General features: G+C 42.8%; 1 protein-coding gene across 1 annotated transcript in view; it reads right to left on the reverse strand.

Moving 5' to 3' along the window:
* Positions 1-1535: 1535 nt before the first annotated feature.
* Positions 1536-14911, reverse strand: part of LOC144685949 (organic cation/carnitine transporter 2-like) — a 141378-nt gene continuing 128002 nt past the window's right edge. Inside the window, exons 8-10 of the mRNA XM_078551007.1 lie at positions 14472-14654; positions 7211-7346; positions 1536-3918 (exon numbers count right to left, since the gene is read on the reverse strand). Coding sequence (XP_078407133.1) covers positions 3834-3918; positions 7211-7346; positions 14472-14654 — 404 coding nt within the window. The 3' untranslated portion in view covers positions 1536-3833. The remainder of the gene's footprint in view (positions 3919-7210; positions 7347-14471; positions 14655-14911) is intronic.

Raw genomic sequence — 14911 nt, forward strand, 5'->3', positions numbered from 1 at the left:
TGAAGGAAGCTATTATTGAATCAGGAACAGGGACTCAACAAAATTAATGCAAACAAGATAACAATAATGGCACTAAAGGGCAATAAATCTCCAGGACATGATGTCTTATGGCTTCCATCCCAATGATTAAAAGAAGTAGGTGAGAACATTTTAGATTAACTATAATCTTCCAAATTTCTCTTCTTTCAGGAAACCATTCCTTTAGATTGGAAAATTGTACATTTTACTTTGTTATGTAAAAAATGTGACAGTGGGAAACCAGGGAATTCTAGGCCCCAATTAGCCAGCCTAAAATCTGTTGTCGGGGAATTGCTCCAGTCTATAGTTAAGGATAGGGTGACTGAACATGTTGAAAATTTTCAGCCGATAAGAGGACGAGCATGGATTTGTAAAGCGTGTATCATGTCTGATAAAGCTGATTAAATTTTTTGAAGAGGTGACTAAAGTGGTGGACAGAGGAATGTCTATGGATGTTATTTATATGGACTTCCAGAAGGCAACTGATAAAGTATTTCATGAAACATTGTTGGCAAATTTGAAGATCATGGAATTGAAAGCAAATTATTGACCTGGGGTAAGAGAATTAGTTGAGCGGCAGGAGACAGAGAGTAGGGATATGGACAGGTGCTCTAATTGGCCGGATGTGGCCAAAGGTTTCCCACATGGGTGACATTAGAGAATGCAGTTCTTCATTTCGGAATGCTGACATCCTGTAAACGGCTAGCATGTGATTTAGATTAATGCCAACACCATGGGTTCGGCTTCAACTGGAGTATTGCACCCCATTCTGGGTGCCACACTTTAGGAAACATTTAAAGGTGTTAGAGAGAGTGCTGAAAAGATTCAGGAGAATGTTTCCAGAGATGAGGAACTTCAGTTACGTAGATAGGCTGGAGAAGTTAGGGCTGTTTTCCATGGAGAAGAGGAGGTCGAGAGGAGATTTGATAGAGCTATTCAAAATCACGAGGGGTCTGGACAGAGTAGATAGGAAAAACTGTTCCTATTGGTAGAAGGATTGAGATCGAGAGGGCACAGATTTAAAGTAATTAGCAAACGAAGCAATGCAGACATGAAAAGATGCTTTTTTATGCAGCAAGTGGTAAAGATCTGGAATGCACTGCCCGAGAGTCTGGCGGAAGCAGTTAAGAGGGAATTGGGTTATTATCTGAGAAGGAGGAATGTGCAATGCTATGGGCAGGAGACGGGGGAATGGCATTGTTCAGAGAGATTGCATAGACATGAAGAGTCAAATGGTCTTCTTCTGTGCTTTAACAATTCTGTTATTCTGTTTGATTCCCATTCCAGCTGAAGTAGACTTTGGACCTGACTCCATGCCCTGCCCGAGAGTGGAAGGTAATGCCAAACTGCTACTGACAACAACTACCAAGAAAATGGCTCAGAATGAAGCACCAGCAGGCAATGAGCCAAGGATCTGCCTTCAGGCAAAGCACACATGAATGAATGAGAGTTCCAACGCAACCTTATTGCTGACAATCATCAATCACACTCATCAATCCACAATCATAGATTCAATAATCATGCTTCCTAATAAGGTGAATAATTGTAATCCTGAGATCAGCAAACAAAAAAAATCATTTCAGGAAAATGATATTGCAGTATAACTGAACCAAACATCATTAATGACTACATTCACAATCAAACTAAGGCTGCAGACAGATCTTGTTCCAGAGTATGACTTATGTTCAAAATAAAACCATAAGTATTAGTTTATAATTTGTACCATTTGTAACCCAAAACCTCCATCCAGAATAAGAGATAACATTATAATATTTTCTTCCCATCAAAATTCTCACTGGCATGTCATTATCCACAAATACAGTATTTTCTATTTTTTATCATTTCAATCAAAAGTATTTATATTCCTTATTACTCCATTTCTCCAATATTGTGCTATTTAAAGGATAACTTTGACTCTTAATTTCAGTTCAAGCCTCTGTTGCTGATTTTACATTTCTTCTTCCTGTATCTAACCTGATGATCTATTTCCCTTTTAGTGGGAATTTATACTGAAGTTGGAGGAATGGAGCAGGAGTAACAGTTAAGAGGAATAGCTAACACTATCAGCTGAAAGGGAGACACTGGTTTGGTGCTGCTGTTTGCTTCATGTTCTTGGCAAAATTGTTCCTTCTAGGAGAAAAACCAGAGAGAGAATACGACCAACATGGCTCTATCACCTCTATTGCCTGGCATTATTAGGGCAGTGATGTACTCAAAATGGAGCTGGTAACCTTGGTGCCCCATTAAGCCCAACGAGGAGGCTGGTGACATTTTGAAAGGAGCCTAGTATTGGGCATCCTAATCTCCTGCATGCTTTTGGGGTATGCTCCTTCTCATATGTATACTGGGAATCTGAGGGCCACAAATTCCATTTTAGATTTGAACTAGTTGAAATATTTGCCAGAGGAGATGAGAGCCGATGAGATACACTGACTAATAAAAACAGAAAATGCTGGAAAAACTCAGCAACTCTGACAGCACCTCTGGAGCCAGAAACAGAGTTAATGTTTCGAGTCCATGTGACTCTTCTTCAGAGCTGAAAAAGAGGTAGAAATGTTCAAGAGACAGGGTGGAGCAAATAGAAGGTCAGGGATAGGTGGGAGCTCAGGAGAGATTTGACAAAGATGTCATGGACATAAGACAAAGGGAGTAGTAACGGTAGTGTTAAAGACTAAGGAAGGTGCTAATAGTGTCATGAAGGTCAGAAAGCAGATGTGTTAATAGCAGAACAAGGGTCAGCGCTGTCTGAAAGCAAAACAAAAGAATGTGTTCCAGACTGGTCCAGTGGGAGGAGGATGTTGGGAAAAAAATTGATTTCAGCTCTGAAGAAGAGTCATACCCAACAGGGCCAGTCTGTAACTTGTTCTTATGTTTTGCTTTCAGAAAATGCTGACCCTTGTTCTGCTACTAACACATTCAGCTTTCTGAACTTTATGCCACTATTAGCACCTGTCTTAGTCTTTAACGCTATCATTACCACTCCCTTTGTCTTGTGTCTATGATATCCTTGTCAAATCTCTCCTGAGCTCCCACCTATCGCTGACCTTCTATTTGGTTCCACCTGCTCCATCCCCTCTTCAACAGTTTCCCATTACTACCTCTTTTCAGCTCTGAAGAAGTCATACAGACTTGAAACATTAACTCTGTTTCTCTCTTCACAGATGCTGGCAGACCTGCTGAGTTTTTCCAGCATTTTCTATTTTTATTTCAGATTTCCAGCAACTGCAGTGTTTTGCTTTTACATCGACAGTAAGTTTGGCATTATTTTTGTCGGGTTCAGAGGTTCAGGAATACTCCTCTAGATTTTACAAAAATAATCTGAGTTATTGCCCTGGAATCCACCCTCTATGATGGTGACCCATACTCCCAGAACCTTGCTGACAGCCCAATATTGCGAGCCCTTAACCCAGCCAGCTGTATCCCTGGTGCCCCACAGCATACAAACTGGACGCAAATGAGGTCAGCACCGCATAATTGCAGACACTTCTTCGCTGTGGGTGACCAGCGTACTCCACTGATCCTTGTATAAATATCAAAATTGACCACATAGTACACTTCTAACCCAAAGTGAGACACAAAAAGTTTTGTTTTACATAGGAATACATTGTTGCTTCCAAATGAAAGTGAGAAAATTTAAGAAACATAAAATAGTGCAAATTCCTGTTGATCTGAGTATTTGATGGTGTTCCCTGAGTATATCAATTTCATTGCTAAGGGTATTTCAACAGGAGATAATGTTAGTCTGTTACATAAACTGGAAAAAATCGATTGCTTGTCCACTTTTCTATTGCTGCTCATCTGTCGCCACGGTTGGGTTAAATTTCATCCTTTTTATTGACCATTGTAATGTTTTCTCCATTTACATAGAAGTGATTTCTGTGAGTATTTCTACATTTGAACCTGAAATCAAATAAAAAACAACACCATTATTAAGAGTGAAAATTAATTGAAACATTATGTCATGTTTCACTGCGTAGATACCGTTGCTTATTTCAACCAGATTGGCTTTATTTCATAATTGAAAAAGGTTTGTCAGGTAATGTGATAATGGAGTTTGCTAAAGTACCAATGCATTACTGCGCCAGAGATTGCTAAATATAAAACATGTTGAAATGTCAGGTAAGATGGTAATGCAAAGCTTGTAGCTGTCAGATCGTCAATCAAGCTCAGATTGATCAGAAAAATCAATCTCAACTCAGTTGACATGAGACACAAACACAAATTATCCACGTTCAACAATAAATTAGCAGGAGGAATGGGAAATGTGTCAAGAGTTAAGACATTAAGACACATCAAGTTGGGCTCATTTTCCTTGTTTGAACTGGAAATATGTTATGAAATCAATGTTAATGGAATTCCAGATGATGTCTCATTCCTGCTATAACTCAGAACGCCCATTGTTTTGCAAATAAAGCTGCTGTAACTTGTGGTATTGAGACCTACAGATCAGGAGGTCCTAAGTTCACTGCTAGATCTGTGTCGTGTTGCATGATTAGAAACTCCAGTGGAGGTTCTGCCATTAGCCTCAGCTGTTCCTAAAGTTGGCAACCCTCTAGGAATGAAATAAATATTACATTCCTGGTGACTGCTGTGAAAAACATGGGACAAAATGATATGAGAATTAAAAAAATAATAATTTTTTCATAAAAGAAAAACAATTTATATAGCACTTTTCATGGCCTCAGAACATCTCAGTGCTTTACAGCCAATGAGTGTCATCACTTCTTTGATCAGAGGAGATGCAGCAGCCAATTTGGGCACAGCAAGCTCCCACAAACAGCAATGTGATATTAACCAGGTAATCTATCAAGTCGCTGGGTGCAACTTGAACTCATCCTTCTGACTCAAAGATGAGAGCACGATCAACTGAGCCAAAGCTGACATTTTATAATGAATAAAAACAAAAAAAAACATAGGAGATGGGCGGGGGGGGAAAGAGTGTTTGACTGAATGGGTCAGGTGGAGGCAGGATACAATGAAACTTCCAGGATTATGTCCAAACAGAACTGGCACCCTAATGGTACCTGGAAGGTGACAGGGGCACAGGGCTATGTATGTAGCGTCAGGGTTCTCCATGCTGGAAAGTGCCGGTGTGTAATTCAAATAAGCCCCAATAACAAAATATCCCATCAGCACTTAACATCTTGGCCACTTAGCTCTGAAACTAGAGATGACATATGGTAAAATAATACACTACCACAAGTTACAACAAAGTGAGCCTCATGGATCCCTAACTCTTCTATGAGACTCATCTCCTTCCCTCTTGATCTTCTCTTTCCATACTTCTGACCACGATCTTTCCTAATGCCAATGCTATTCAAGAGTTCAATAGCTCACTCTGTTCACACGCTGTCCTTTCAAAATCATCATTACAAAAAATTGAGCCTTTACCTGTTTATTTCCCTCAACCTCTACTCATTTTCTGGCCTATTCCCCTTATTTAAGCTCCTTGAACATGCTGTCATTTCTGAGTAATAGTGACTACCTTTCCCACAATTCCTTATTTGACTCCTTTCACTGTGGGCGGGATTGTCCGGCCCTGCCTGGCGCCGGGATTGTCCACTTCTGCCTAAAGTTAACGGACTTTTGGCTGTGCTGCCATCGAAGCCGTAAAATCCCAGTCCATGTTTCTGCACCATAAATACCCCGGTCAAAGGCACTGCCTCTGCGACAGTGATCCTGAGGCGTTATTCTTCCCATCCTCTTTGACCTCACTTCAACATTTGACATGATGAATCATGTCATCTCCTTTATTATATTCGCTCCATGACCCATCTCCAGTGAGTGCGCTCTTATATGTCACAACTCAATCAATTTCAGCAACAGTTTCTCCTTCAGCTGCCACACAGTCACACCCTGAATTCTTTGAGGATGTTGAGGGGAATAATATAGGTGTACTTAAGAGAAGCATATATAAGCACATGAGGGAGTAAGGATATGTTGATAGGGTTAGATGATGAAGTGTGGGAGGAGGCTGGTATGCAGCATTATTATTGGCCCTTTGGGTTGAATGTCCAACTTCTGTGCTGTAAACTATGGGCAAAATTTAACAGGTAGCAGGGTTTCTCACCCCGCCACCCAAAATGTGGGTGGGGAATGTATCCCCGCCGATGCTGGCTTCCTCTCTGCCAAGTAACATTTTAGTTGGCTGGATGTGAGACTTCCACCTCATATATGGTTAGAAGTCCCATCTCAGAGAGCTGCCGGCCAAACTGATTGGCGGGCAGCTCTGTAGCCCGAGCAGCATCGCTAGGAGTGATGGCCTTGTTGGGACTACAAGTAGTCAGGCATGGCCCCGTGAGGAAGTTGGGGCAGAGAAGTTAGATTAAAGAGTGGGACCGCCTTCCTGCTGAGGTGTTCCATTGCCCCAGGCCGGTCCCTCTGTTGAGCAAAGGTTGCCTGAGCAGGAGGGACTCCCTCCTGGGCAACTAGCAAGCCAGCGAGGGTATAACTGGTGGCTTTACCATATAGTGTGCTGCCCCCCCCCCCACCTCTAGAAGATACCAGCTGTGGTGGGCTGAGGTCCTTAACTGGCCATCCTTGAACCTTCCCACCCTGGATTTAATTGGGGGTAGTTGGGAAGTTGATGAGCTTTCCACCCCGTGGCCAACCTTCTCCTCCCATTCCGGGTAGTTAGGGAGGGGATCATTAAACTCCAGCCAAATTTTCCACTACCCTTGCTAGCCTCCCATTCTCCATAAACTGCCACTAATTCTGTTCTAACTAAATCCCACTCACCCACAGCTTCCATCCTTGCTGAGCTCTTTTCCCCCCAGGGAATTGAAATTAAATTTCTCAATCTTGCCCACAATTCTCTCCAAAGCCTCATTTCTCCTCACTCTAAAGCCTGCTCCAATCTTTTGTCTTTCCCCTACCCTCTGGTCCTCTGGACCTGGTCTCCTTTCCATTCCCAACACACCCTGTTCCATCTTCCCTTGCAGAGCCTGCAGCTACCACATCAGTGCTGTTTGGAATTCCTTCTCCAAATACCACCGGCTTTCTGTATCTCACAGTACTTAAAACACACGTCTTTGATCACCTCTTCTAACTCTCTCACAAAAGACAGGCATTTGCTCCTTTTCATTTCTGTGAAGCACCTTGTGACATGTTCTACATTAAAAGCAATATAAAAATGCAAGTAGTTCAGAGCAGAAATTGAGAAGACTGAATCATAAAGACTATACACACTTACCCCTTAATGTTCTGCATCTGATCAATTGTTTCTGGGAGAGGAATATTGATTGTTTCGGGCAGAAACAAAATCAAAATTGCTGAAAACACTGTCAAACTTCCCATCAGAATAAAAGGGAGAAACTCATGATAAATGCCTGTGAAAATATAAACCATAAATTGTAAGATGAAGACCGGCACAAAAATTCATAGGCAGTATATGTAACACATGTCTTGATGTCAATAAGCATCCTTTAATGTATATTCAATGTAGATATGTTTAAACAATGTGGGGATATTTTCATTTCAATTTTTGAGGTTAATTTTCTCCTGCCTGTTTTTGACTCTTTGTTAGGCAGCATTTCCCAGAGAAAAGGTAAAAAAAACTTATTTCCCAATCAGCATCTGGAGAATTGGGTTGGAATTACTTTGGTTTTTCCTTGTAATTTCTGGTGGAAGTAACATGGATAGATTAGGAATTTATTGTGTGACTAATTTCAAGATCTAACCCACGCTCTGCCGTTCTGTGATGCGTTGCATTAGAGCACCAATATGTTGTGCCATGGTTTTGGCTATTTCCTGTGCATATTTCAGAATATCCTGCATACCAAGACCAATACAATCATTGCCTTGCTCTTAGTGTCATTTTAAGAATAGAGTATTGCGCAAACGCAATATTGGATTCCACTTGTACACTGACTCTACCAAGCTCAAACTCACCAGTAAACCTCTCATGACACCTCCACTATCTCTGACTTGTCATGTTGATTGTCTGATATTCAATTCTGGATGAGCAGAAATTTGCTCCCTCTGGTTGAGTTAGCTGAAGGAGCTTCATCGCTTGAGCTCGAAAAGGCCATTTATTGCCCAGTAAACAGACAGGCACCTGGCAAGGAAGGAATTCCAGCTAAACCACTCAAGCACGGAGAGTCCCATCTATTGCCACACCCCCATGACCTTCTCCTTCTCTGTTGGAAGGTACGATCAGTTCCACAGGACATACGTGACATAAAAATCATGCTATACAAAAAGGTGACAGAGGAGACTGCAACAACTACAGAGGCATCTCGTTCCTCAGTGACACGGGAAAGGCCTTCGTGGGGGGTCATCCTTCAAAGGCTCAATCTCCTTGCAGACCCAGTGTACCCAGAAGCAGTGAGGTTTCCATGCTGGCAATCCACCGTAGACATGATCTCCATATGCCAGCTATGATCTCCATATGCCAGCTACAAGAGAAGTGTAGAGAACAGGATGTACCCCTTTACCTTACTTTCGTGCATTTTATTGAAGTATTTAACACCATCAGCAGGGCAGGACTCTACAAGATTTTGGGGAAAGTTGGCTGTCCACTAAATCTCCTCAGTCTGCTCCTATCCATTTGATTGGAAAATAGCTAATGTAACTCTTTTATTCAAAAAGGGATGGAGACAGAAAGCAGGAAACTATCGGCCAGTTAGCTTAACGTCTGTCAAAGGAAAGACAGTTATTGATAAAGGTTCTGATTTAATGAGGAAGCTGTACCAATTAAGTAGTCTGAGATGATGAGCTCAAGGTATCATTCACGAGGACATGACAGCATGTCTCCCCTATCCTAAACAAATGGTCAAAGGAAGATACCATAAAACATAATTTTATCTTAGCAAGAAGTTATTAAAATAACAGAAATAAACTTTAATGAGGATGATGGTACTACAGGTATTTGGCATTTTAAGAAACCAGTCAAGGAATAGTGAGAAGTGACATCAATTGATGATCGTCACCCTTGGGGCCAATCACAGATTGATCATTCACCCCTTAAGCCAATTAGAAAATAGCCTTGCCTCATTTACAATAACATCATTGCTCATGCTGTGGGTTGTGGCTTGGAAAGAGCTAATAAGCAGCAGCTTACACGATCCAACATATTTGAAACTGATTGAGAGAGAGAGAGAGAAACTGATAGAGAGAAAGAAAGAAAGAGAGATATAGGGTGACTGTTTTGTGCAACACCTCTGCCCAGTCTGCAAGCATGACCTTGAGCTCCTGATGGCTTGCTATTTTAATTCTCCACCTTGCTCTCATCAATGACATCTTTGGTCTACTGCAGTGTTCCAGTTAGGGTAAACACAGGCTCAAGGAACAGCACCTCCAACTTTCGATTAGGCACTTCATGGCCTTCTGGACTCAATGTTGAGTTCAACAATTTAACGCCATAATCTCAGCCCCATCTCTCACCACTTCCACTCCCTCCCCCCACACCCATTTTGTTTCTTTTCCTTTGCAGCGTTTGGTCTTATCCTTTGCTTTCTTGCTTTCAGTTGGCAGCTTTTCATTGTTTTACCATTTACAACCTCCTCTGGACCCACCTTTTGTTTATCCACTCGTCTCATTACTGCTCCATTTGGCTACTCCCACCAACTCTGTCATTTAATGTCTTCCATTTTCTGCCCTATCATAGACCTTCCCTTTTGTTTTTGTTGCACCTTCCCCTTTTTCACCTCCTTAAAAACTATTACATTTCTAACTTTTCAGTTCTGATGAAAGGGCATGACCTGAAACGTAAACTCTGTTTCTCTCTCCACAGATGCTGCCAGACTTGCTGAGTATTTCCAGCATTTTCTGTTTTTCTTATTCATGATGATGATTATTATTATTATCTAGTGGCCTTGGGGAAAATGTGTCATAAATTTACCAGAATTACATCTGGACTCCAAGGGTTAAGTTAGCAGGAGAGATTAAACAAACTAGGGTTATATTCCCTGATATTTAGAGGGTTAAGTGGTGATTTGATCTCAGTTGTTAAGGTATTATGGGGAACAGATAAAGTAGATAGGGGGAAACTATTTCTACTAGGCATTGGGGACATGGTCTGGCTCTAATTTTTAGATTATTCAGGAGTTAAATTAGAAAGCACTTACACACAAAGGGTGATAGAAGTTTGGAACTCTTTACTGCAAATGGCAATTGATACAAGGTCACTTATTAATTTTAAATCTGAGAATGATAGATTTTGTTAAATTAAAGGTATTGAGGGATATGGACCAAAGGTTGGTATATGGAATTAGATCACAAATCAGGCCTTCTCTGAATGCTGGAACAGGTTCAGAATAAATGGCCTGCTCCTGTTCCTATGTTAATTTCCCTTCAACCTCTACCACCAAGAAGAACAAAAACAATAATATCCTGGGAACACCATCACCTCCCAATTATTCTCCATATAATACATCTGAATTGGGTAAGTATCACCAACGCTTCTTTACCACTGTTCAATAATCTGGAATTTCTTATATGGACTGCAACAGTTCAAGCCAAAATCACTTAGCCATCTTCTCAGCGCAACAAATGCAGCCTGATCATTGTCCTCTTGCAAAAATTTTTTTTAATGAAATACCCACTCATGAACCTGCATTAATATAAATCTATATCCATGCAGGTTTGAACACAATTAAGTTCACACAAACACTTACTCATATATCCATGGGCAGAAAACATGACTGTCAGAGATATGGAAATAAAATGCCATTGATAAATATACTCAGTCCATTTTACACTTATACAAAAATCATTTTGTAATGCTGCAAAGTGAAGCACAAAAGGCAGGGATTAAGGAGGTGAAATTGCACTTTGTGATAGTAACAAAAGGGTTAACGTATTTGGTGAAATATTAGTGATGAACACATATGATTGTTTTCCTACAATCAAGGTGATTTTACTTTATGGAACCTTATATCTGTGACCTAGGAACTTGATCAACACGTTTTAAATACTGACGTCAGTCTGTCACCCCATTTAATAGATTTTGAATAGATCTATTAGTGGGTTTGGGGATCACTATGAGACCTTGTACCTGGTCAGGTCATGTAACCAGCACACAAACATTGTGCTGCCTCCTCATCATCATAATTATGGCATGTAACTCAGTGCTAAACATGCTACTGGCTGGCTGCAAGATCAGCAAAGGATCCAGATGCATGGAAGGCTAGCATGAATTTAGCCTGTATTTCTTAAGGGCAGCTACACCTCTTAGACAGGAGGTGCCATCAGGCTTCAGTAATTGGCTGAATCTCATCAAAAGCGTTTCTGAGAAAGAGACTTTTTTTCCACCCGAGATTACCAATGGAGCAGCCAGGAAGAGCTCCCAGGTTCTCTGAGGCCTTAGTCCAACAATTGGAAAGCAGGTGAGTAGTCATGTTTCTGCAGGTCCCTGAAGGGCCTCCAGGCAGACACTGAAACAATGGGAGCAGGTAGTCACAGAGGTCATGCCAAGGAGTGTGGCATCCAAGACTTGGTGCAGCGCCACAAAAAGTTCAGTCATCTCACAAGAATGGTCAAGATCATTGAATGCATTTTCACATGCCATTTCTTACGTCAACCATAAACAGTGCTCAATGCACCACATGCACCATATGAGTTGTATAGAACCTTGGTGAGACCACAGCTGGAGTACTGTGTGCAGTTCTGGTCGCCACATTATAGGAAGGATGTGATTGCACTGGAGGGGGTGCAGAGGAGATTCACCAGGATGTTGCCTGGGATGAAACATTTAAGTTATGAAGAGAGTTTGGATAGACTTGGGTTGTTTTCATTGGAGCAGAGAAGACTGAGGGGGCGACCTGATCGAGGTGTACAAGGTTATGAGGGGCATGGACAGGGTGGATTGGGAGCAGCTGTTCCCCTTAGTTGAAGGGTCAGTCACAAGGGGGCATAAGTTCAAAGTGAGGGGCAGGGGGTTTATGGGGGATGTGAGGAAAAACCTTTTTATCCAGAGGGTGGTGACGGTCTGGAATGCGCTCCCTGGGAGGGTGGTGGAGGCGGGTTGCCTCACATCCTTTAAAAAGTACTTGGATAAGCACTTGGCATGTCATAACATTCAACGCTATGGGCCAAGTGCTGGTAAGTGGGCTTAGGTAGGTAGGTCAGGTGTTTCTCACGTGTCGGTGCAGACTCGATGGGCCGAAGGGCCTCTTCTGCACTGTGATTCTGTGATCACCATCACTCACCCATCGGCAATCTCTAACAATCAGGACTCATTCTAACATGCATTACCCTTACACAGTTACCAGTGTTGCAAGCCTCATACCCACATCTAATAGCTTCCACATATCGCCAGCTATTTGGCTTTGGCAGGCACATCATACAGAGCAACACACTCACTGACACACCTCCCTCTCTCTTGCAGGACAAGATCACACATAACAGGAGGTAGCAGCATTGAACCAGTGGGGGAGAAGCATACCTGCATCTTTTGGGCCCCTTGCAGCAGATGTTGCTGTGAATTATTGGACTAGCAGTGACTGATGCTGTTGAAACCAGCATCAATGAGAACATTCAGGATGATGATATATTCCTGCCTTAAGCACCTGCTCAAATCTCATCACCCTCATCCCGCTATTTGGCATGAAGTGCAAGCTGCAGACAGTGTGACCATACTTTCTACCTAACCCTTATCCCGCACATTGATCCTCACCCTTCTGCATTTATGCTTAGAGATACCCAACGCTTGCCACCTAGTCAGTTAGTGCAGCCTCATGATGAAGGTGCAAGTAAGAGCAGACATCTGATGAAGAAGCACCGTCACCCAATCTGACACTCGCAGCCACCAACTCAGGTACTGGAAACTGCCTTTAAAGCGGTGCTTCCCAAATGTTTTCCCAGTGTGGCACCATTTTAATGCCACAGACGTCACATGACCCCTGGGTGATAATTTGATGGATATGAGAGACATTGAGCGCGCGGTGGGGAAGGGAAGAGCAAGTGGTGGGCTTCAGCTGCTTTCATCTGCTGGGAAGTGTTTATACTGCAGGGCCTTTTAAAAGAAACACCTACCTTTTTTTCAGCCTTTTTTTTACAGCAGGAACGCGGCCTCAAACATCAGTCCCTAACACCATGCCCACCATTAGAAAAAACGCACGAGGATTTAAAGGGGCCTCGCAGCTGTTAGCATTCAGTCTCATCTCCACAGCAGCCATTGCTGCCTTGGATCTCGCGCCCTCAAAATCTCGTCTCATGGACCCAGTGGGGGTTGGGACCCACAGTTTAGGAAGCACTGTTTTAGAGAGTAGTACAAAGGCACATGGTGGGCTGAATTTAATGGTTGCGGCAGTGACCCTGGAGGTGGGCTGGAAAACTGGGGGCAATCCTGCTGCACCCATTTCCAGGAGCCCCAGTGCAATTCTATGCACCTCAGGCAATTAACTGTCTTCCACCCCTTTAAGGGTGGAGACCCCACCTCCAAGAGTAGCTGGCCAATTGGAATTCTTTGACCTTCCCCACCCCTGAGTTAATTGCAAAGTGTTGGGAAGGCAATTATCACTCCTCCCTGCTGCCTTCACTCCTGATTCTATGGTGCTTTCCACCTCCTAGATGGCGGAATTATTAAATTGTGCCTGTTGAGTCAGTGAGCATGTAAGCCCCTGGACTGGAGTAAAGGGATACAAGCTTCCTACAGAGCGATATCATTGACAAATCCTTCTGCCAAGGATTCAGGCGCGGACTTCATCGGGATGGCATATCAGAGAACGCTGTTGGGCATGCTCACAGACATGCATGGTGCATTGGCAGACTTGCCACAGAGCCTGTTTTCACTGTCAAGGAGCATGGAGGAGTCCGGCTCCAACGGGATTGACACAGGGATTTGCATAGAGCTTGGAGCCCATCCTTTCCAGTGTGGAAGTGGTCGCCAACTCCATGACAGCACCTGCGGACGCAGCTGTGATGCAGCGTCTGATGGTCAAAGTCTCACCTTTCATTGTAGCACAGACAGATGCCACCCAACATCTGAATGCTGCAATGGATGCTGAGACTGTGGTCCTGAGATCCATGCTTATTGTCATGCAAGCCCAGCTTGGTGCCACGCAGGCGCAGACTGCTGCTGTTGTGGGTGCAGATCTCCATGCACAAAGGGGCTTACAGGCTCTCACAGCAGTCCAGCAATATACACGCCAGCAGATTATTTTGATTGCTGAGGCATCGCCACAATGGATTGGTGATGGTTCTGTAGCGCATAATTCTTCTCTCAGAATGACAGCATTTGTCCTCCCTTCACTGCCACATTGTCAGTGTCCTTGCTGTTGCCTGTCAGTCAGTCAGCTCAGACTGTTGCCGCCCTGCTGAGGGGGCGCAGTCTAAAGCTATGCTTTCCATGCCCAGAGCTGTTTGAGGCCAGTATGCTTCAGTGACTTTCTAAGTCATTCATGGGATGTGCACATGAATAGTATGGATTTGGGAATGGTCAGTGGGTTTGAGTTAATACAAGAAAATTTGTTAGATTCTAATTACATACCGAAGTTAAACTGATAACTTACCGAGATAAAAAATGTAAGGCGAGATGATGCTGCCCACCCTCGAGGCTGTGGAGCCCACTCCGACACCCATGTTTCTTACCGCGGTTGGGTACAGCTCGGCAGTGAAAACATAAACCATGGAGAATGCACTTGAGGTCCCAAATTTTCCAATCATCACCAGCACTGTGGCAAGTGCTGAAAAGTCTAGAAAAAACAAACAGAATCATAACTTAATGGAAGGTGCATTGGTTTACTAGTACCTGCCTGTGTAAATCTGTAACACATTTGATATATGGACTGATTTTCCACATACATGCTATTGGCACAGACCCATACCGATTAAGAGTCTACATTGGGAATTCTTGGTGGTGATCCCCATCCATTAAGATTAATGGTAGAAAAGTACGCATCTACAATTTTCCAATATATATTCCTAATGGATGAAATTCTGCACAGAAAGC

The sequence above is a fragment of the Cetorhinus maximus genome, chromosome 10 (assembly GCF_964194155.1).
Source record: "Cetorhinus maximus chromosome 10, sCetMax3.hap1.1, whole genome shotgun sequence".
Classification (NCBI taxonomy): Eukaryota; Metazoa; Chordata; class Chondrichthyes; order Lamniformes; family Cetorhinidae; genus Cetorhinus; species Cetorhinus maximus.